This window comes from Topomyia yanbarensis, chromosome 3 (assembly GCF_030247195.1).
Source record: "Topomyia yanbarensis strain Yona2022 chromosome 3, ASM3024719v1, whole genome shotgun sequence".
In the NCBI taxonomy this organism is placed as follows: Eukaryota; Metazoa; Arthropoda; class Insecta; order Diptera; family Culicidae; genus Topomyia; species Topomyia yanbarensis.
This window is the reverse complement of record NC_080672.1, coordinates 204,785,162-204,809,259: the sequence shown is the minus strand read 5'-3', so window position 1 is coordinate 204,809,259 and position 24,098 is coordinate 204,785,162. Positions and strand designations below refer to the sequence as shown.

General features: G+C 41.8%; 1 protein-coding gene across 2 annotated transcripts in view; it reads right to left on the bottom strand.

The window, feature by feature from the left end:
- Positions 1–24,098, bottom strand: part of LOC131687075 (neurogenic locus protein delta) — a 419,636-nt gene that overhangs the window by 285,187 nt on the left and 110,351 nt on the right. The window contains exon 1 of one of the 2 annotated variants that reach the window (XM_058971117.1): positions 4,679–5,587. The exons of the other annotated variant lie outside the window; for it this stretch is intronic. Coding sequence (XP_058827100.1) covers positions 4,679–4,738 — 60 coding nt within the window. The 5' untranslated portion in view covers positions 4,739–5,587. Of the gene's footprint in view, positions 1–4,678; positions 5,588–24,098 lie in introns of those variants that run through there. 2 annotated transcript variants of the gene reach the window in all.

The window sequence follows — 24,098 nt, the reverse complement described above, 5'->3', positions numbered from 1 at the left end:
TCCTTTGACACTTCTGCTAGAAAGTGCAAAACCAGTGCACTCCACTACACCGGTGTCAATCAATCGAAAACCATATGTGATACTTGTGGAGTGCGCAGTAGTATATACGGCCTCCAGCAAAAACAAGTATCGGACTAACCATTCTTTCCCTTTCCTTCCGCAATCTACGTTTGGGCTTGGCCGGCGCCGGTATTGATCAATAAACACTTTAGGATTACCAGGAGTTGCACATTGAAATATGTTTCGCTACTCCCAAGCATAATTATCTACTTATTCTCTGTGCACCTTCAGCTAGTCCAGTCCAGATCGATAACGAAGTAGAAGCCAGGGATGGTCGCACAACCTCAAGCTCGAAATATTACGAAGATCGGTTGACTATGTTGCGAGTTTTTACTATAAATGTAATCAAAAGTCGTACTCACATTTGAAACGGTGTGTTTCGATGACAAAATTTGTATGGCGTGTCATAATCGTGCATGGAAAATTTTCCATTGAAAAAACATAAATTATTGACTTTCATTCATATCTTTGGCTTCTCACAATACGAGTATTTTTGTTTTGAAAGTGATTATGCCATTGTGCTCCTCAGATGGTTTTATACATGAAAACATCTTATATATCAAGATAACTTGAGCCAATCCTCAGACACAGACATTTGAAGCAAAAAATTGAAAATTTCACAACACGTTTCTCGCCATATCTCAGTAACCAAGCAGAATATCAAAATTCTGAAAACGTAGACTTGTAGAGATTATTTAGACATTTGGATTATGTGGCATATCTAACTCAGTTTACTCCAAAATGGCTTTTGTCATAAGATGGCACAACAGCGACGACATAATAAACTGTGCTTTGCAGGTCGCATCGCTTGCTTGGAGCGAATCCTAGACCCTATTCCCTTCCAAACCACCAACTCCACGACACCGATGGAAGAGTTTGATGAATCGTCATCCGTTAAGTAGGTGGAGCAACAGGTAAATGATGGAGATGGAGGCGGCCGGCAATGATGGCTATCATGCTGTTGAGGTCTTAATATGGGTCGGATTGGTATGAATTCCTACTTATCACTTCCTAAGCAACTCTTATTAGATAATCAGCAGTCAAACATGATAAAGTCAGTGTGCATTAGCCAAAATCCTCTTCACAACGCAACGCAACGCAACAACGGAAATAACTCAGTTTGCATTCCTGTTTTCGCACTTTTTAAAAAAGTTTAATATTAATAAAAGCCCGTCTTACTGCGAAATAATTGCGCATGTGCAATTCCAACTATCTACAAGAATAGTACTCGACACAAGAAAAAAATAAAGACGCAGGCAAATACCTTCTGTATAAGATTCCGCATTTTATTCAAACGATCCCCAAGTAAAATTATTAAAAAAAATATAAGCAGTGCTCCCTATAGCCGGCTATCCGGAGTTCAAGTTACTTATTTTGCTAACCGTATTAATACAACAAAAAATAAATTTCTTAAATTCTCGGCAGCCTAGAGCAATTATTTCATGATAAAGTTATTGGCACACTTGCTAACAACTATTTGTTGTTCGACTGTGATGATTTCTGCTTAATGATTGGCTTTCTGAGTCTTGTATATGTGAATCGGACGACTTGGTTTTGAGTTGTCCGACGTTTCGGCCGTTTTTGGCGACCGTTTTTCAAGGAAAGTGTATGGTCTAATTGAGTTTCTCATGTGTGTGCTAGAGGTTTTGTTATGGCACAGAAAGTTTTTCACGGGTGCACTGTTTGCCACCATTCACTACTCCACTGGAGTAGTGAATGGTCGTAGGTGGCGTGCACGTGAAAGGTTTCTTTTGCCAAAACAGGGTTTCTGGCGCACATATGAAAAATTTAATTAGAACGTTCCAACGCTGAAAAAATGCGTCTCTAACAAAAGCGACAGACAGATGCTTTCCTTGAGGGGGGCCGCCGGAAACGGCCGAGGCGTCGGATGGTTCATGACCAGGTCGTTTGATTTGTATGTGCGGGACTTTGAAAGCCAATCATTAAGCAGCTTACTAACAACTCTCCCCTTCCCGTGATACATGTGGAGATGCAGAGGATTGCTCGGTCTCTAGTAGCAACATGTATCGGACTAACATTCCTTCATTTCCCAGAAGATCTGCATTCGGACGTGGCCGGTGTCGGTATTGATCAGCATGCAGGTATCAATATAGATTGTACAATGTGGCTCATCATGTTATTCCCAAGCATGTTGTTCCAATGAACATTTTGCAACCTAATTTGGTTCTGGTCAATAACGGAGTAGCAACTACGGGCAATTTCTTATGCTTAAGCTTAAAAAAAACGAGTAAAACCCACAGAATAAAAAGCAATGCGAAGTGGTTGTAGTTTTACTGATTTATCAGAAAATGGTGTTCGGGTAAAATGCTGTTTCCAGTCTTAATGTACAACCGAGTGTCACTTTTTAATTCTGTCTCATTGCCATACTACGCTACTACAATTATATTGATTTTTTAACTGATACTTTAAAACAAATTTACTCATTTTAGGGTTTTTCCTTGGGTTTATCCAAACAAGTGTTAATTAACAGCATCAATGAAACCGATAGGAAAATTCAGATAAAACAAGTATTGTAATTGTAATTTATTTAGCAAGTGCGGTAAGTATTAACACATTTTGTATCGGATAGATATGCGAGTTTAACGTTTTCGGTAATTATTTTGAGACTCACCAATCCGAACGCAATTTACCTTTTAATCGTACGGTAGCCTGGGTAATTGTTTACTTTAGGTACTTCTTCCCTTGTAAGCGGAAAACCTGTTTTTCTTTTAAAAATATGCTAGTTTAGAGTTGTAGATCCATAAAAAAGGAGCGCGAGGCGAAAATTTTAATAATTCATTAATAAGCTTTAAACTAAGTTGTACATACTAACCTTGCTCGTTTGGTTGTTGTGCTTCCGAAAATAAGGTTTTTGGCGAAGCTAGCTTAGTGCGGCTATGCCGCATAACCGAGTTCAAGGATCTGCCGGATGAGGTGGCCTGATTACTTGCCATCGGAATCGCAAGCAAACCTGTGATCCACTCGTTTTCCCGGTATACTCAAACAATGGGCTATCCCTAGATTAAGTCCACTGAGCAGTTGCGAAGTCGGACAACACACGAAGGAAGCGCTGTGGCGTAGCCACATTAGCCAGCGACAATATTTTATTTTTTGCCAATGAATACTATTTTATTGTTACTAAATAAAACATTGTTAATGCCTAATGTGGCTACGCCACATCGATTTTTTCTAGTGCTGTCCGACTTCGCTGCCGCACAGTCGGACTTAAACTAGGGATAGCTCCTATGTTAGAGTATATCAGGCAAACGAGTGGATCACAGGTTTGCTTGCGATTCCGATGACAAGTAACAAGGCCACTTCGTCCGGCGGATCCTCAGCGGCTTTACACCACATCGGATTCTTGGACTCGGTTACGCGGCATAGCTGCATTAAGCTAGCTTCGCCATAAGACTTACTTTCGGCAGCACAATAACCATACGAGCAAGGTTAGTAGGTAAAACTTATTTGTAATTTGTAATTTATTAATCGAACGAGAGCTTATTTTTAAATTTCTTAATGAATTATTAAAATTTTCGCTTTCTGCCCCTTTTTATGAATCTACAACACTAAGCTAGCACATTCACGAAAGAAAAACATGTTTTCCACTTACAGGGGGAAAAGTATCTAAAATAAACAATTACCTTTTTTCCTTTTTTATTTCGACTATGTTAGTCACATTTTCTTTTTTTACATTTTAACGACATTTAATTAGCTAGAGGTTACTGGATAGGGAAAATTTGTAATTTGTAATTTTATTGAGCACGATAACCTGTTAGTACAGACTTTGAATCAGGTCAAGGAAGTTACTTGGATAGCGGTAAATACATAAGATACAAATAAAGTTACAAAAAAGGGAAAACAAACTAGTTAAAAAAAAGAAAAAAAAATAAACTAAAAGCAAAACAAAAAGGAGTGTAACTAATTGTAAATTGAAATGGTTAAGCCAGAAGTTTTAGAGCATTTTTGAACGATGCAACACTGGGTTTTTCTTTTATGTTTAGTGGCAGGGCGTTCCAACAGGATACTCCATACACTAATAATCTTTTATGAAAATTAGAGCCATAGTACTCAAGTGAGAGCAAGGATGTGTGTGTTAGTGAACTCGGATGATTCGTAGTTATACTGCCTAAGCTCGACCCTCATTAACAGAAGACAAAGATTAAGCCCGCACGATATTAAGCCTGTTCTAATGACCCTGTCACTTCTAGTTTTCCTATCTGTTTACTTCACATCATTGCTCTCACTTGAGTACTATGGCTCTAATTTTTATAACTTTCCCTACCCAGTAATATCTAGGTAATTGAATGTCGTTTAAATGTAAAAAAATAAAAGATAAACAATTACCAATCTGTTAGTTTACAGTGTGCTTTAAAGTTGTATGTAAAAATACTTATGAAATTTTCGATTGATTGACACCGGTGTAGTGGAGTGCACTGGAACTGCATCATTTTTGCACTTTATATCAGAAGTGCAGAAAACTGGGAATGTGCACTCCACTACACCGGTGCACATCAATCGAAAATCCCATTAAATTGAATGTTTGATACCCATTTTGTATCGAGAAACGATGAACACTGCTACACACCGAACATTACTGCTTCTACTACACAAAAATTACCTGTTTTATTAGAAACATTGAAGTTAAGCACAGAAAACAGTAAAGGTCAATCCTATGCATTGTGCGGAATACGTTTTAACCTCCGTTGGTTGATTGTGTTTCAGACCTTTGCCACGAGCAGGTAAAACTTGTCGTATGATGAGATAGCAACCGTTACTCCAGTGTGATGATGGCTATCTCGGTACATTAATTAAAATCTATGGTGAGATATTAAAACACTCATTTGCAATTCTGCACTGTCACTACATTACACATATTTCTAAAAATTTCATCTTATTCCCGTAACATTGCATTTGTTGTTACATTAGGTGGCACACACTCACACTTCACTCGCTAATCCGCTCATGGCTTTGAAGTTGTACTTTGGATACTCGAGTACAGCACAACCTTTGATAAAACATCCAGTGTTCGTGAATTAGGCTTCAACCATCGATTATACTGTACAGCAGAAGTAAAGTAATCCTACACTTTATTCCCACGGCCTGTTGCTTCACTCGCCGGCTTCACTATAGATCCGACAAGAGCACAAGCGCATTAACATCACAATGCTAACTTAAACTAAATCATGTTTCTTTCTTAGACAAGATTTTTTGTCGAAAAACGTTATTCTTCCCGATTGTTTTATTTTATTTAATATGAAGCAATTGCTTACTGTATAATAAAAATAATGGCTAATTTTATAAAAAAAAACGCTACTAATCCGAGCCAACGCACTATTTCCACACGAGGCAAAGTTTTCTTCCAGACTAACGGAGCAAAGTGCTGAATGCAGTGTTGAATTATGCTTCGGTAAACTTCGTATATGAAACTTATATTTCTCTCTTTCACGCATACACTATGAGATTTTTGTCTTTCCTTTACACACTGCGCGCCAGTTCAACACATAACAGCTGCCTGCTTCACCAAGGGCCTATATAATACGAACGATACGTTCAACAAGCTGCAGATCGAAAACGACCAAAATGGTGATGGGTATTGTGTATAAGAGAAGAGACAACAACAGGCTTCTTGCTCTTCTTAATTTTATCTACCAGGCCCTGTCGTAATTCCAAATACAACAAGCATCCATCGTTGCCAGATTCCATTTGCATGTTTTTCAAAATTGCTGAAAATTATTGTACCTCAAATATCGAACCTCTGTCAAGAATTCACAATACTAGCTGCTTTTAAAAATTGAATTTTATGTTTATTCGTGTCTCTCTTAACAATGCACGTAGTTATATCGTCATTCAGGGTATTTATTAAACTTGCATGAAATGTTAATGTGCACGAAAAGTAATTAAAATGAATTCAGCAGCACTGTTGTTCATCCCGTTTGAAAATATTATGAACGCTCTTGACTGGCAAAACGACCAATCAGAAGCTGGTTCAATATTGAGGTTAGGACTGGATCAAATTGGCTGCGCGATTGTCTTCTCCAAAGAGAATAGGGAAAGAGACGAATAGTGTGAAGCCAAAAATACCTTATTGAGCAGACCAATCGTGCAATGTAAATAAACATTACTCATGCCTGAGTTGGAGGAGATAAGTATTGTACTTCTATCAAAAAAGAAATTTGAATTTTCGTCAGAATTTAGCTCAATCGTGATTGTAAGGTGCATTCTAGAGTATATGTATGAGTAAAAATAAGCTTTAGAATTATTTCATCTCTTTGTTTCCAAATGCACATCGTTTGATAAACAAATCCATCGATCGACATACGGTTTGTTTTCAAAATATAATAGGAGTCATTTAAAGTGCTGCCTGTAGAAGCGGTTGCCAAAATTCTAGTGTTGAAATCATCATAAAGGGAGTGTTGCCGTTTTGACTGATTTTCACTCTTCGTCTCTTTCACTATTCTCTTTGGTCTTCTCTTCTGGTATTGTGGTTATCACTAGAGCACTCTAGTTAGAGTTCGGCCAAGACGCGTTTGACGTATCCAAACGAGCAGAAATCTGATGTATTTCTATTGTGAATACGTCAAATTTCATATTCGTTTGGACACGTCATGATCTCTTGGCCACACTCTACCTAGAGTGCTCTAGTTATCACTGGAAATTAGCAAAAATAGCGAAAAAAAAAGATAGCAAAACTGCCATTTCTAAGATTTAACCTTTTCATTTCTGCAAGGCTACAAAAATGTAATTTGAATTGATTTTTATATAAAGTGTTTAAGCGACTATTGCTCTTGAACCAAGGAAAAACTTAGGAGGATGCAAAGGAATCGAGTTAGGAATCAAAAAGGTACACTAAACGATAAATTAAATGGGTACCAAAAATAGTAAATAATTTCCGATTTTCGCTGAACAGGTAGTGAAGCGGTGAATAAATCCATGAACTGTCAATTCATGACCATTCGATACCTGACCAACAGGGCCTATGTATCGCTAGATGTTTGTTCTAAACTGGGCAGATGGAGTTAACAGGGTATATTTTCAATTCTTTCGCTATTTTGAATTGATTCCGTCTAGCAGAAGTGCAGAAAACTGGGTATGTTCCATTGACACTTCTGCTAGAAAGTGCAAAACCAGTGCACTCCACTACACCGGTGTCAATCAATCGAAAACCCCATCAATTTCGCCCTGCAGTGTCGCCAGAAAACAAAAATCAAATGTGGTTTTCGCGCTGCTCGCTGGAGGGGAAAATTTTCAATAGGACGTAAGTGACAATGAGAGATTCTCTTTGGGGTCTTTGTCTTCTGTTCATTACTCGGCCATTTCAGCATTTACTATTCTACTCTTTGCATAATATTCTAGTAGAAACCGTCGGCTTTCGATATGTACTGGAAAATTAGTGCAGTGTTGTAATGACGTCGTAATAAACGAAAGAGAAAGTAAACAAAGAGAGGCTCTCAATGTTACTTACGTCCTATTGAAAATTTTCTCTAGATTTGTTATTCTCCCGAGGCGTAATCAGCATTTGGTTTTTGTTTAGGGCGGTTCTGTTTGCGGGCCTTGTAAACAATGATGCTGTCAATTTCGCCCGTATACGCTCTATACACTACCTTAGAAATGTAGAGGCGTAACCCGCCTGGCGGTTAGTTTACAGTTGCAAGTCGGATCCGCCTTTTTGTTTTTTATTAATTTTCATGAAGTGTGAAACATTTATAAATGAGTTTTTATATTTAAGATATTAATCAAATCTCTGTTTGTGTACATTTGTTATATAGGCCCATTTATCGGTTCACGATCGATTTATAAAAAAAGGACAAAATAAAAATAACCCAGTAAAATTTGTCGAGATCAATCGGCTCGATGATCGGGTCGAATTATAAAAACTCTAGAAAGAGAACTGCGGAGACTCCATTTTGGGTCGATTGGATTCGCGTTTAGCTGTCAAAAAACGAACCCAATCGAACATTGCTTATCCTTATAACCAAATACAAATATGTGTTTGTATTTGCTTATAACATTGGACGTGTTGCCATACAATGCCGGGGCATACGTTGCCAAAAATGCTGTTTTTTCTCCGCAGTTCTTTTACTATGAGTTTTTCTAGGTCGAATAAGCCCGATGATGGGCCGAATAAGCCCGATGACGGGCCTAACCAACAACAATATCGGCGTTATATCACAGAGAACAGACATCCATGATCGAACAAAAATATTTAAAAAACGTATGTAAACATTTGAATTAATATACTAAAAACACTAGCGCCGCCACACCAACCTATCCCAACTATCCGTCAAATCGATTCCGAAACCGGTTCGAAATCCTGGATGGATTCTGCATGGAATCTAGCACAAAGAAAACAACCGATTCCGACTCTATCGGTTGACGCATTTGAGCTGGAATTCATGCTGGAAGTCCGAATCGGTTCCGGACTAGTTTGACTGGGTAGAGGAATAACCGCTGTCAATTCTGTCGCACTCAGCCACAAAAAACATGACGACAGTAGCGCACCTGGTTTAGATATCCAAACTACTTTCGAAACCGTTAGAGATTTTACACAAGTTGAATGCTGAAGATGGACGTCTGTTCTCTGTGGTTATATCGTGCTGTTCCGTTCCTTTCCTATAGGCAGCGATGCCAGATGTGAACATTTGGAAAGTTGTGAGAACATTTTTTACATTTTTGACTTTCTCATATAAAGAAAGGCTATGCAATCACTGTAAAAGTCGACTTTTTAACCGAGACCCAGAGGGCCGAGTGTCATACACCATTCGATTCAGTTCGTCGAGATCGGCAAATGTCTGTGTGTGTGTCATTTAAACTCACACAATTTTCTCAGAGATGGCTAAACCGATTTTCGCAAACTTAGTTTCATCTGAAAGGTATAACGCTCCCATAAGCTGCTATTGAATTTTTAGTTGATCCGACTTTTGGTTCCGGAGTTACGGGTTGAAGAGTGCGGTCACACAGCAAATTCCCATATAAACTGGTACCACCATGATGTTCAAATGATGTAAAACATATTAAATTTAATGTAACATTACTCTAGTTTACGGGTCTGGATCACTAATGATCAATTAAAGCAGCTTTGACCACACTGGCCACCCATGACGGTTCATGACGCCCCCGGGGAACCCGCCAAGTTCCTAAGCTAATATCACACCCATCCCCCAACGAATTCTCTACCGATTTTTACAAACTTGATTTCAAATGAAAGATACAGTAATACCATTGACTGCTGCTGAATTTCATTCGGTTCTGACTCTTGCTTCCGGAGTTACAGGGGTGGTAGTAAGGATACATTGGAATTTCCCATATAAATCGGTACAATCGTAATACCTCAGAAGCTAAAAACTATTGAAATTGTCACCAAATTACTTCTAATCGCAGATCTAGATCACTGATTGCCAATTAAACATTCTTTGAATATATTGTCCACTATCAACGATTCCGGAAGTCCGGAATTTCGGGCATATTCCACAATTAAAGTCACATCGGTTCTTCGGTGATGACTGGACCGATTTTCTCAAATTAAGTCTCAAATGGAAGGCAAAATATGCAGTTGAGTATTGCGTCGCCGCCCCTGCCCCCCCCCCGCCTTGCCCTTACATCTCCCTCCTTCATCACTCCCCTCCCCTTGGACCACCCTCACGCCCGCATTTCCTTCATCCACCCCGTATACCGAAATAAGATGAAGGATTTCTGATGCATCCTCCACTCCCACTCTACTAACCCCCCATTCCCTCCACTTTCAAACCCATTCCACCAACATTTAAAAATATAATCACATGAAGATAACATTGAACTCATACTGATTAAGCTAATTAAATATTATTCTTTTTCCTTTCTCATACAGAAAGGTTATACAATTGCTCCAAAAACCGACTTTCTAACCGAGGCCCAGAGGGCCGAGTCTCATATAACATTCGACTCAGTTCGCCGAGGTCGCAAAATATCTGTGTGTATGTATGTGTGTATGTATGTATGTATGTTTTTTTTATAGCAAGGTTGAAAAAGCTTCAAAAGCCTGGCCTGTAGTGTATTGGCACGACTCACGTTCGTGCCTAACCACTAAAAACATTCCTTACTTTTTACGCCCTTCTTCTCCACGGAACTACGTCATCGTATTACTTCGTGGGGGGGGGGGGGTTCGTTTCGCTTTCGTCGCACCTCTTTCTGCTGCTCTATCTTGGAGCCTCGCTTGGTTCATGGAGTGGCACGACCTATGAGCTTTGATTTAACTCTCGGTTCCTCTCCTGCTTCTTGTCTCCATCCATTACGCCGCCGTTTATTTCTCGTCCCTGTGGTGAGCCGTTTAGGTGCTGATTCCCTGAGCCATTCAGCTCATGTTTCCGTGAGTCATTCAGCTCCCGGCCTTACCACGATCCGCTTGGATAGTGCTCAACGGTGAACTCATCTTACTCCGACCTATGGTTCCCCGACGGAGGAATTTCCCCCGACACCGATACCCGCTTTCTTGAGCCATTTAGCTCTACTAAAATCTTCCAGCTTTACCGCTTATCCTGCTCCGATTGAGAGTTCCCCGACAACGGAATTTCTTTCGTTACCGGTGTTTGTTTCGTGAGCCAATTAGCTCCCCTTTCCGTCACGATTCTGTCGGGTAGTCCACGGCGCCTAATCAGCCCTATCGTGAATTCTCCGACCGCTCCCGATACCGATGTACGTTTCTGTGAGCCATTAAGCTCCCCGCCTCGTCTACTCGGTCTAGTCTCCGGCGGTGGACCTAGCCTACTCAACGGCCAGCCAGCAGATGCTGAGGTCCATCCAGCGATTCCGGGTAGAGCGTAGCTTCCGGTTCACTTGCGCCCCAACGACCCACTTCTGGCTATTCGACGCAGTCTACCCGGTCTAATCCCCGACGGTGGATCTAGCCTACTCACGAGCTACCCGGTAGAGTGTCGAGGTCGGTCCGGCGATTCCGGTGGAGCCTGACGTCCGGTTGGCTGGCGCCCCGATGACCCGAGCCCGGTGCTACATCGCGTACTACTCAACTGGTCCCCGGCGGTGGACCCAGTCTACACCGTCGGTGAGTTTCCCGGCGGCGGAATTTCTCCCGAAACCCTATTTGTGGTTCTACTCCGGCGTTCTAACCAATGTCGTTACGTTGTTGGTCCCTTCGCCACTTCCTTTGCAGATCGGAGAGTATACTCGTAACAACTCTGTTGACAGCGTCCCAGATATGCTCGTCGCGGCACATCTCTTCGACGATATTATCCACTGTTATATCAGGCATACCCATTCGAACTTCTTCGAATCTGGGGCATTCGAAGACCACGTGTTCCAGTGTTTCTTGCACGTTCACACACTCCGGGCAAAGGGGTGACGAAGCGTGTCCAAACCGATGTAGGTTTTTCTGGAAGCATCCATGCCCGGACAAAAACTGCGTCAGATGGAAGTTCACCTCTCCATGCTTCCTATGTACCCAAGTAGACACATTTGGGATGAGTCGGTGGGTCCACCTTCCTTTCTCCGAGTAATCCCACTCTTGCTGCCACTTAGCCAACGAGTCCGCTCGAGCCAGTCTCCTTGCATTACGTTCATTTCTCCGCTGGTAGCATTCTACGTCCTCAGCCAGAGTGATGCAGATGAGAATCATCCCGGCAATTACGCATACCGCCTCCGACGATATCGTTCTGTACGCACTTGCGACACGAACAGCCATTAGGCGAAAAGTGCTTGTCAACTTCGTCCGGTTCCGCTTTGAGTTCAGCGCAGCAGCCCAGGCCGGTACGCCATATCTCAGGATTGAGGATGAGACATTCGCCAGGAGACGTCTCGTGCTGCCTCTTGCCTCTCCGTGATTCGGCATGATCCTTGCCAATGCGCTAGTTGTTTTCGCAGCCTTTTCACATACATAGTCGACATGGCAGTTGTAATTCAACTGATCGTCAACCATCACACCCAGGTGCTTCAGCGCGCGCATCGATGGAATGGATTGTCCCCCGACGCTGATCTCGAGACGCTAAATTTGCTTACGATTGCTAACCAGCACTACCTCAGTCTTGTGGTGAGCCAGCTGCAACCTGATGTTAACCATCCAGGATTCCACGATGCCTATTGGCTCTGCCGTCAGCATCTCCACCTCCTCAAGGGTCTCGCCCTTGACAATATCATCTGCAAAGCCGACGATCTCCACTTCCCTGGGCAGTTCCAGTGTTAACACTCCGTTGTACATAATATTCCAGAGCGTTGGGCCGAGTATGGAACCCTGAGGTACTCTGTAGGACTATCCTGAACATGTCCGGAAACGCCAGGATCGCAGTCTTCAGTGTCACGTTGGGGATACCATCCGGTCCGGGAGCTTTCTTCGCTTTCAGCCCTTTTGCCACTATAAGGAGCTCGTCGTTGGAAACCCGATTGTCACCTGCATTTCCACCATCTGCATCAGCGTACGGTGTAGGCGGCCATGCGGTTGGGTTTTCAGCTTGTCGCCGCACATTTCGACTGGTGTCATTGGACCCTTGATCCTGGCCAAAACGACACGGTAAGCATTGCCCCAGGGGTTAGCGTCTACTTCTCTGCACAGCTCCTTGTAGCAGGTGGACTTGCTTAGCACTATCTCACGTTTAAAAGCGGCCCTGGCCGCCCGGAATGTTACCTTACACTCTTCTCTGACTGCCTCAGATCTTGCTCTCTGAACGCGTCTTCTGGCTTTTAAGCAGGTAGCCCGGAGGATGCTTAGCCTTTCGTTCCACCAGTACGCCGGACGCCGGTAGTTCCTTGACTCCATTTTCCTCGGCATTGTTATATCGCATGCCCTAGCTATTGTTTCCGACAGCTCATCGGCACTCGGAATTGGAGTGGCGCTGTCAGCACGAAGTGCTTCCACAAAAAGTTCCTTGTCGAATTCCTTTATTTTCCACTTCCGCTCGCCAGTCCTCACTCTCTGCGTCCCCGTAAGATTTCGCCGACCAATGGTGTAGTGGATGGCTTGGTGATCACTATGTGTGTAATGCTCACTAACTCGCCAATTCATGTCATCCATCAGCGACGCGCTGCAGAATGTTACGTCGATGATGGATTCCCGACCGTCTTTACGGAATGTGCTAGCGGAACCTTCATTGCACAGCTTTACGTCCAGCTTCGCCAGTGCTTCCAATAGGCTGTAACCTCGTGCATTGGTCAGCCTGCTACCCCACTCTACGGCTCAAGCGTGTAAATCTCCTCCTATAACAACCGGCGTTCGCCCGACTAACGGGTCGGTTAATGCGTCCAGCATCCGGTTGTATTGCTCTGGTGTCCATCGTGGAGGAGCATAACAGCTACACACGAATACGCCGTTTATCCTAGCGATCACGAAACCTTCGTGTGTGCTATCCACCACTTCTTGAACAGGGAAACCGCCCATCACTTGGATTGCCGCCATCCCTGCACTATCCACCACCCAGTTACCGTTATCGGGAGGGACACGATACGGCTCTGCAATAATTGCAACGTCGCACTTTATTTCTGTTGTTGACTGCCACAACAGTTGCTGTGCAATGTCACAATGATTGAGATTGAGCTGGGTGGCCTCCATCATTATTGGCCTGCCTTTGCCTTTTTGTACTTTGGGCATAAGAAGCCTCCCGTCATGTGGTCTTTTCCGACCTCATTTGTGCAGAGAAAGCACTTCGGTTGCTTTGTGCAGTCTCTAGCAATGTGTCCCTTCTCCCCACATTTTCTGCACAGATCAGATCTGTCGGGGCCTCTACAGTTTCTTGCCTGATGGCCAAAACCCAGGCATCTGAAACACCTCTCCATTTGTTTAGTGGCTCTAGGGATCAATCGCAACGAGCACACCGATCACCCGAATTTGATCTTACCGGTCGACATAAGCTTGTTGGCTGCAGTTGGCGATAAGCGTATCACTGCTGTCTGTGTGCCACTGTACGCCTTCCTCAATCTTATTGATATCTGCTCCCTCTCCAGGTTTCCTTGCTCTATTAGCGTGCTTCTCACTTCGCCTTCCGTTGTGATCTCGTCCAGATTCCTGCACTCGACCACTGCTTGCTGAACTAATGCTCTCACATTCGCTTCTCCTCCCACCGCTTCTGCCACAAGTTCCCGGTAGGCCGAGCTCTTGATCAATGGATCTTTTTTCAGCTCGAACAGCATTTCGCCTTTCTGAGTACGCCTGGTTCTTATAACGTTCTCCCCCAGCTCCTTCAACTTAGGGTCCTCTCGCACCCTTTTGAGGATCGCAGCGTACGTCACGCCTTCGTTTACTTTGACGACTAGAGCGTCTCCCCTCTGCTTCTGCTGGCGTGGTCGAAGGTCTTCTTTCTTCTTTTCCTCCTTTTCTTTCTGTTTTTTCCTCCTCTCTTTTGCGGTTTCTACGGTACGCCATTCACGCTGCGATTGTCGGCTTTTTCGCTGTCCTTCACCGACCTTCCTGAACTTCTTCGGTTCCTCCTCCTCTCCTGGCGTTTCCCTTATTCTTTTCACAGAACGAGAATCCCGGCCGCCTTTCGGTGTCTCATAGGCTTCTGCTTCTTCTATCGCTGTGGACTTCAGCCCATTTTCGGCGTTTCCAGCTCGCTCTAGTAACGCCATTCGTTCGCATTCGGCTGCTGCTACGACGGATTTGATGGTAATCACTAGATCCTTGATATGTCCGTGCACGTTGCCCTTGCTTTTCACGAATTCGTAGAGTTCTTCAATTTTTTGCCTCAACTTCGTCAATTTAGGTGACCGAGACTGCTGGTCTTCTTTGATAATGCTTGGTTTCGGTGTGCACACCTGAAATCCTAGCTTTCCTTGGCGTTCAGTTGGTTTGTTGCCGCTCGTGCTCCGTATGAACTCGCTAGGCTGCTCTCGCTGCTGTTGTGGTTGCACTTGCTGTTGCACTTGTTCGTTATGCTGAGTCGGTGACCTCGTTAGCCCACCTTTGGCGAACGGGTTCACCACAGTTGCTCCGTTAGAATTTTTCTTGTTTTTGTTGATTTTGTCTTCTTGCATGCTTTTTGGGTCCCAACTCCAAGCCGCTATCTACGCCCGCAATAAGTAGTCGCCTCACATGATCTCATGGTCACCTTTGCGAGCAGTGAGGTCGCATGCAAGGGTTGACGCGGTCCTTCATGGGGTACCGCGTTCAGAGCCGGATCGGCGCTAGTCAGGAGCCTTCAACTGAGCCTACTTGCACCAGCTAAGGTGGCGGGTTTCGAACGTACTTGGAGACCTACCAAAGTTTTACTGGGACGAGGGGCAGCCAGCACCATTAGCCCACTCGCCGTTTCGGGGAAGTGTCACCCATCCTTACTAGGGTAGTGGAATGGCGTCGCTGTCGGTCCGTAGATAATTTCGATGAATTCCTTATTCACATCCGTGTTCTGCCGCCAGTATGCCGTAATTAGGATCTTACTAATGTCGATCCTAATGTGCCGGTTGGCACTCCCTTTGGGTAAGGGTGCTTTATGCTAAAGTCTTGGGTAAAACCTTAGCGGAAGCGGCACCGACTCACTTCGGCGGAGCTGCATTCGGATTTATATGGCTTTTTCTAGAGGTTTGGCAGAGCCCAACATTGCCGTGCCCCACCATATCCTAGCAAGACTCCCCAACTCGCAGTAGCTCCGGGGGGGGGGGGGTCGTTAAGCCCCTGAACTTCTGTCCTCCTGTCTCTGCTGCCCCCATGTATGTATGTATGTATGTATGTATGTATGTATGTATGCATGCATGTGTGTGTATGTGCGGATTTGTTAACAAAATGTCCACATCGGTTTCTCGGATATGGCTGAACCGATTTTTACAAACTAAGATCCAAATGAAAGGTATAATATTCCCATAGCTTGCTATTGAATTTCCTTTTCAATCGACATCTTGTTCCGGATTACGAGTTGAAGAGTATGGTTACAAAACAAAATTTGTTGATTTGTCCACATCGGTTTCTCGGAATTTTCTGAACCGATTTTGACAAACTTGATTTTAAATGAAAGGTCTATCAGCTGCTGTTGAATTTTGTATGGATCCGAGTTCTGGTTCCTGAATTACAGGGTGATACGTACGATCACGCAGCAAATCCCGATTCTAACGAATTCTGCGATGAATGTAAAAAGGTGATTTTTTCCCAAAATGTAAACACAACTGTTGAATTTGTAGATATAGGGCACTACCAGTCATTCAAAGTCTCTTTGGCCACACTGGCCACCATCGACGGATCCGGAAGCATCCAAATTCAGAATAACGGTTATATTGATTTATCGAAAATGGCTAGACCGACCTGATCAACTTAGTCTCAAATGAAAGGTGTTGTGTCCCAGGAAACTGATATTGAATTCCATCTCCATCCGACTTCCGGCTCCGGAGTTAGGTGTTGTGGAGTGCGATCACATAGAAAACTCCGATTCAAACCGATACCGCGATGAATGCAAAAAGGTGCTCTTATGTATACTTACCAAGTGTAATAAGAATGAAAGACATTTCCATAATGTTATATTGTACGAACCAGCTATTAAATCATAGTTTGGAGAAATGAGAAAGGCACAATTGCACCTCTAGGTGGATTAAAACAGGTTTTTACATTTTGAAGACAATTTGTAATAAATTTTTTCGGTAATCTGGCTGATCTCTACCACAGTACTTTTACAGTAAACGTCAACCGTCCTTATTTTAAAGGACTCCTTAATTTCGATGATTATGAAAAGCGTCTTTAATTTTATTTTAAATATCCTTAGTTTAAGTCCATGGCATATTTGAAATCAATCAGATTGAGTTCGATCCGAGTTCGATCAAGCGAATGAAATATTTTATTCGCCATTTCAGTTGCTCACTTCCGTACAGAATTTTTGATTTGTTATGTTGATGATTAGATTTATTAGTTGAAGCAATGTTTCAAACTAAACCTCGTTTCATGTCTTGTCTTGTTGAATGTTGGCAGAAAAAAAAACAATTTTGTCCTCTACCTCGAACCATCAAATTTTGATATCACAGGTTCCTAGTTCTTGTTGGTGGGGCGATATTTTCACCCGCCGCCACTGAATACTTTGGGCTGACTCTACCGACGGCCACGAGTAAAGAAGAGAAGAAAAACTAACAAGCACAGTGATGTAAGCAATTTATTCCATGTCATTCCACATCCAACCGTTTCTCAATAAAGTTCGTTTATTGACGCGTTTGCTTTTCTGCTGCCGTAGCGCAAGTCCTTAGCTCGGTTTTTTCCGGTTTGGACATTCCGCTGTGTAACCTGTTCCGCCAGTTTCCCAACAGTTCTCAGGGTAGTCGGGGTCCACAGGGTTCTAGTCCTCAGGGTAGCCATCTCGAACTATTCATATTTTTGCTCTATTTAAACACCAGGAATATCAAAGACGCAGAATTCTTGCAGTTCCAGTTGGATGTATTCACCAATTGGTGCTATGCCAATAGAATTATGTTAAATGCTTCATATTGCTCGTATATATCGTTTACTTTTAAACTCAACTTGAAGCATCACGCTGAGTACACATTTTCTAAGGTCTCTAAGCTGCTAGAATTTCTTTTTGAAGTGTCACTAAGAACTTTACCAATACAAATTGTTTAAAAGCACTCTATTACGCATTGGTCCCTTCTACCACAGAGAACAGACGTCCATCTTCAGCATTCAACTTGTGTGAAAATCTCTAACGGTTTCGAAGGTAGTTGGGATATCCAAACCAGAAGCGCTACTATCGTCATGTTTTTTGTGGCTGAGTTCGACTGAATTGACAGCGATTATTCCACTACCCAGTCAAACTAGTCCGGAACCGGTTCGGACTTCCAGTATGAATTCCAGCTCAAATGCATCAACCGATAGAGTCGGAATCGGTTGTTTTCGTTGAGCAAGATTCCATACTGATTCCATTCAGGATTTCGAACCGGTTCCCGAATGGATTTGACGGATAGGTGGGATAGGTAGGTTAGACGGCGCTAGTGTTTATCGTATATTAATTCAAATGTTTACACACGTTTTTTAAATATTTTTGTTCGATCATGGATGTCTGTTCTCTGTGCTTCTACACTCAAATACGGCAATGTACTCTTGGCACCTTATAACCAAAATGATATTCAGCGCATTGAAGCTATTCAGAGCAAATTTGTTCGATCAGCACTTCGTCGACATCCATGGAGGGAACCGCTGAACCCACCAAGCAACATAGATCGCTCTAAGTTCCCTTGCCTGTGAGCCGGGATGTTTCAAAAGCAGTTTTCATTTCCAATTTACTGCAATCTCGAATCAACAGCTCCGAATTTCTACAACTTTTGGACGTTAACATTCGCCATCTTAGAACAAATTATGATTATAACGAACCTTTCGTCAGTATATATCGTCTTTTCAAGCGCTATTCCAATATCTTGATCTTTCATTTGTCCCGTAATGCTGCCAAAAAATCGTTTCTGAGCTTTTTACCTTGTTAGCTGTAGTCTAGTGTTCCTAGTTCCTAGTTATTAAGTTATTATGCTGTTCGTTTTAATTATAGTTATAAGTGTCGAAACGTATCATTTGGGTGTTTGTTATCTGTTGATAAAAAAGATGATGAGGCTTTATACCTGCTGGAGAAAGAGTTAAAACAAAATTCAGCTCCAGTGGGTATTTGCCCTGCTTCCAAATAAACAAATAAACAAAAATTATCTTCGGCAAATTTCTTAGTCACTTCATGAACTATACACAGAGAACAGACGTCCATCTTCAGCATTCAACTTGTGTAAAAATCTCTAAAGGTTTCGGTTGGGATATCCAAACCAGGAGCGCTTCTGTCGTCATGTTTTTAGTGGCTGAGTTCGACTGAATTGACAGCGATTATTCATCTACCCAGTCAAACTAGTCCGGAATCGGTTCGGACTTCCAGTATGAATTCCGGCTCAAATGCATCAACCGATAGAGACGGAATCGGTTGTTTTATTTGAGCAAGATTCCATACTGAATCCATTCAGAATTTCGAACTGGTTCCGGAATGGATTTGACGGATAGTTGGGATAAGTTGGTTTGGCGACACTAGTGTTTATTGTATATTAATTCAAATGTTTACACACGTTTTTTAAATATTTTTGTTCGATCATGGATGTCTGTTCTCCTCTGTGGACTGTACTTCCATCAATAAGTTGTATAGGTCAGGAAAAACTTTGGTTTAGGGGAATGTAAATGTAAAAGGTAGGTGTTTTCGTATTAATATCCATACCATTTTTAAATGTAATGCGGCATGCTACGCTAACCAATCAACTTTATGTCCTGGCCAATTCATTGGGGCCTCAGAACAAAAAAATCTGTTCCTGAAAAAAAAAAACAATATTGCATATCTTTGCACTCAACAATCATATTTTACTAAAAGATGAGTAAAATTTGCGTCTCGGCCGAGATTAAAAATGTTCTTATTTTACTCTCAGTCCATTTGGTAACCCTAGTAAACGGCAAGTTACGGCGGGTAGCCTAGAACAAAGTTTTAATAGCCTATGTATAGACTTTTCTACGGCTCATGTACGTATATGTCATATGACACAAATACAAATACTGGGAAATAATAAACAAAGACGGCAAAAGTAAATGGGATTGTTTGCAACCAAGAAACTGCATTAGTGTTCGTGAGACTGGCCGACAAGAACTCAATACCGATCGTCAGCATCTAGTTTAACCGAGGGATTGCCCTTCCTATTATAGTTCTCAGGGATAGACCGTTCCAACATCAAATTATGGTCTTGTCAGTTCTGGTCTTGTTAAACTGCAAATGACGTGAAAACCCAAGATGATACCAGATAAGGTATAGGCCTAGGGGCAGATCACTTGTGATGCATTTTTAAAAATCAGCGAAATTAAATGCATTTCTTTCCATCAAAATAGAAGTTCGTAATGCATTTTGCGTTGGGTGCAATGTATTTTGCGTTACGTGTAAGACGTCAAAACCCTACAAAAAACAGCCCTACATTCAACATAACATCGAAAGTGGATCAGCGTAGGACGATTGTTAAGTAATATCACAGACTAACAGACGTCGTCGATTTTTCCCTCAAAAAACGTCGATCCGACAATTTTCCCAGAACACTAGCTCTACCTTTTCTTCACGGTCCCAAACACTCATTTACTGGTAGGTTACCCCTCAGGTTTGGGAGCAATTTTTCACTAGTGGTCTATACCCCGTATGCTTGTTCATATGACAGTGGCGCCATAATTTCAAATGTGGCCACAGTCCCAACTACAAATATATTTAAAATGACCGTTAAAGCAGGCGAAGCTTTGTTTTTAAGTATTATGTCTGTTAGTCTGTGGCAATATTTTCTGCGAGGGAGTGCAAAGTTGATGCAAAAATGGAAATTAAATGCATTTTTACTAAGTTGATGCGAATTTGTTATACATTCTTAGAGTGATCTGCCCCTAGGTATAGGCATACATAAAGCGAGAGTTTTGGTCTTACGGTTGGCAAGATCGACATTGAGTAAATACTGCTTCACTTCCCAAAAAAAGGGATTATTAAAAACGAAAAAAATTAAAGCATAATGTTTTGAATATAGAAACTAGTGCTTTCAGCCTTTTTGAGGTTCTCAAAGCGTTTGCCACCAATAATATTATTGTACACACATGCATACACCTTGTGAAGATTATCTTGAATCTGTTTTGTGTTTGTCAAATCTGTGACTCTTCGTATTCTTGTGAGTATACGCACTAGGGGCAGATCACGTGTGATGCATTTTTAAAAATAAGCGAAATTAAATGCATTTTTTTCCATCAAAATATAAATTCATATTGTATTTTGCGTTGTGTGTAATGTATTTTGCTTTGCGTGTAAGACGTCAAAACCCTACCAAAAACTGGTACTACTTTCAGCAAACCGTCGAACAAAGTGGATCAGCATAGGACGTTTGTTAAACAAACTTTTCTGTGAGGGAGTGCAAAGTTGTTGCAAAAATGAAAATTAAATGCATTTTAATGTAATGCAAATTTGTTTTACATACTAAGAGTGATCTGTCCCTAGGAATACGCTCTTCTTCCCTTTGAGACAGACCCTCGAGTTAAACCCGCCTCTTTGTTTACTGGGCTGGCTCAAAATCAACAAACGATTCGAAATCTTGACAAACGTATTGGGTCTTATAAGCCAACTGTCAAAATGCACTTTGAGTTAATCTTCCGGACGAATGGTTACTTGCAAATCACAGATGTTGGTAGTAAACAAAACAGAAGGTTCAGGCGAGTAAAAAAACCAGGACAGTCAAAAGGGGAATCCCTTTCGTTTCCTCTCTCGAACGTGCATGGTGAAATATTCCCCAGGTTTTCGGCAGTCATTAAAAAAATTCTGGGAGCCTAACGGGCCGAGCTCTGCGAGAATATTTTTGGTGAGATTTCAATGACCGAGCACTTCTTTACACACATGCGGTTTTTGCTAAACCACAAACAGCAAACGTTTCAAGCTGTTGTTGGAGCAATTTGCAATCCCTCAATTGATCAGCTTACGAGACCGAATATTTTGAGATCTTCTACGAGGACTGGTGAGGAGTCCTCAGCGCTGAATGCACATCATTGATGAAAAGCTGAAACATCAATGATCCCAAGTAGCTTCCCTCAGTTATTCCTGATGTCGAAGAAAAAATAGGGTTCTGTAAATCTTCAATGACAACCATTATCGATTTAAGCTGAGATGAAACTCTCTCAGCTCTTCATTGGTTCATTAAGATCGATGTTATAATAAGAACATTCATATTCATTTATTTAGTTCAACATCAATTTCATGATAATACTGAATCAACAATGTGCCTCCACAATACTCGATTTGTAGCTGCAGCTCTCCAACGCCGGTTACGCCCAACACTCGCCAAATCACGTTCCAGCTGGTCCGCCCATCGTGCTCTCTGCGCTCCTCGCCTTCGTGTACCAATCGGATCATTAGCGAACACCATGTTTGCAGGATTGTTGTCCGGTATTCTTGCAACATGCCCTGCCCACCGTATCCTTCCAGCCTTGGCCATCTTTTGGATACTGGGTTCGCCATAGAGTGCAGCGAGCTCGTGGTTCATCCTTCGCCACCACACACCGTTCTCCTGCACACCGCCGAAAATCGTCCTTAGCACCCGTCGCTCGAAAACTCCTAGTGCTTGCAGGTCCTCCTCGAGCATGGTTCAAGTCTCGTGCCCGTAGATAACCACCGGTCTTATAAGCGTTTTGTACACGGTGCATTTGGTGCGGGGGTGAATCTTTCCTGACAGCAGTTTATCCTGGAGCCCATAGTAGGCCCGACTTCCACTGATGATGCGTCTTCGGATTTCACGGCTCACGTTATTGTCAGCCGGATCCTAGGTAGACAAATCTATACACTATACACAGAGAACAGACGTCCATCTTCAGCATTCAACTTGTGTAAAAATCTCTAAAGGTTTCGGTTGGGATATCCAAACCAGGAGCGCTTCTGTCGTCATGTTTTTAGTGGCTGAGTTCGACTGAATTGACAGCGACCCAGTCAAACTAGTTCGGAACCGGTTCGGACTTCCAGTAGGAATTCCGGCCCAAATGCATCAACCAATAGAGTCGGAATCGGTTGTTTTATTTGAGCAAGATTCCATATTGAATCCATTCAGGATTTCGAACTGGTTCCGGAATGGATTTGACGGATAGTCTGGATAAGTTGGTTTGGCGGCGCTAGTGTTTATCGTATATTAATTCAAATGTTTACACACGTTTTTAAATATTTTTGTTCGATTATGGATGTCTGTTCTCTGTGGGCTGTACTTCCATCAATAAGTTGTATACGTCAGAAAAAAACTTTGGTTTAGAGAAATGTAAATGTAAAAGGTAGGTGTTTTCGTACTAATATCCATACCATACTCTTTGAATCTACAAAACGCTTAGTTGAATCTAAAACGTGGCGAATGATTGTTTCAAATTGAAATGGCGTTTTTCGAAAGCATGTGTTTGGTTTAGTTCAACAAATACTTCTATTTACATTTTAAATAGAAACATTGTTGAAACAAAATAAAATTTGTTATTGTTTAAAACCAACAGAATCTTTGTTTAATTTTAACTAAATTTGAGTTGTTCTCTCCTTTGGTTAATACAAAAGATTTATTTTTGTTTCTTCGAACTTGTTTGTTCGGTTAAACTTATCATGATTTTGTTGTTTCAAACGAAATATATGTTGAAACTATTGAAAAGCCAACAAATGAATTTGTTCATAATTTTAAGCAACAGCATTGCACAGTGGTCCAGGAAGCGAAATTAGCGGGAAACAATTGTTAACGCATTCATCTTTAGGTTTAGAGATTTGGTGTCTTAGAAACATTTATTGTGCGTGACAAACTGCATCTTTTGGCTGAAACGGTTTTAGGGTGGTCCTTAAAATGTCAAAGTTGTAGATATTATTTCAAATTATAGTTCAGAGAGAATGATACTTTCTTCTGCAATATTCTAGAACAATCAATTCTGAGCAACTTTGTTGAAGATACTAACTTTGTATCTCAAACCGTTTTCATTTTATAGTGAGTTCCATGTCATAACTTAGGGTGTCTCTCAAAAAAGCAGTTTTCTCCGTACAGTTTTTTAATATGATTTTTCTCACAAAAGTACTCTTCAGTGTACTTTTAGAGCATGAATGGAGGCAACTTTTGCTGAAGAAAGAAAAATTTTATCTTGTCTGGTTCAAAAGTTATACTTAATTTTCACTTAAAAATACGCCCTTTTCAAATGTCGATATCTCGAAAAGGGGGCAAACGAAAATTGATAATTTTGATTGTATTTGAAAGGCTGTACTTTTGCCTACAATATATTGAAAAATTGGAGAACGCTTTTTTGTCTTTCTCAAATAAATCAAATTTTAGTAAAAGCATTTTTGCGTATAATTCTACAGCGCTCATATTAAAAAATATTTGTTTTACGCGGATTCTGTGAATTCTTGTCAAGACTTTTCAGGGATCACATACATTTGCAGGCTTTTCATATTGCAAATAGGGTGATGACCCTATTTTGGGCTCGCTCGTTAGGGTGGCGCACTCTATCATTAATTACTCGACCTATGTACAATCGTTGAAATGCATATAAATTATGATCAATGCGTTGGGGTCAATATATTTGCTTTATTCTTGAGAACCAGTATATTCATAACAGTTTTTGCAACCGACCGAGA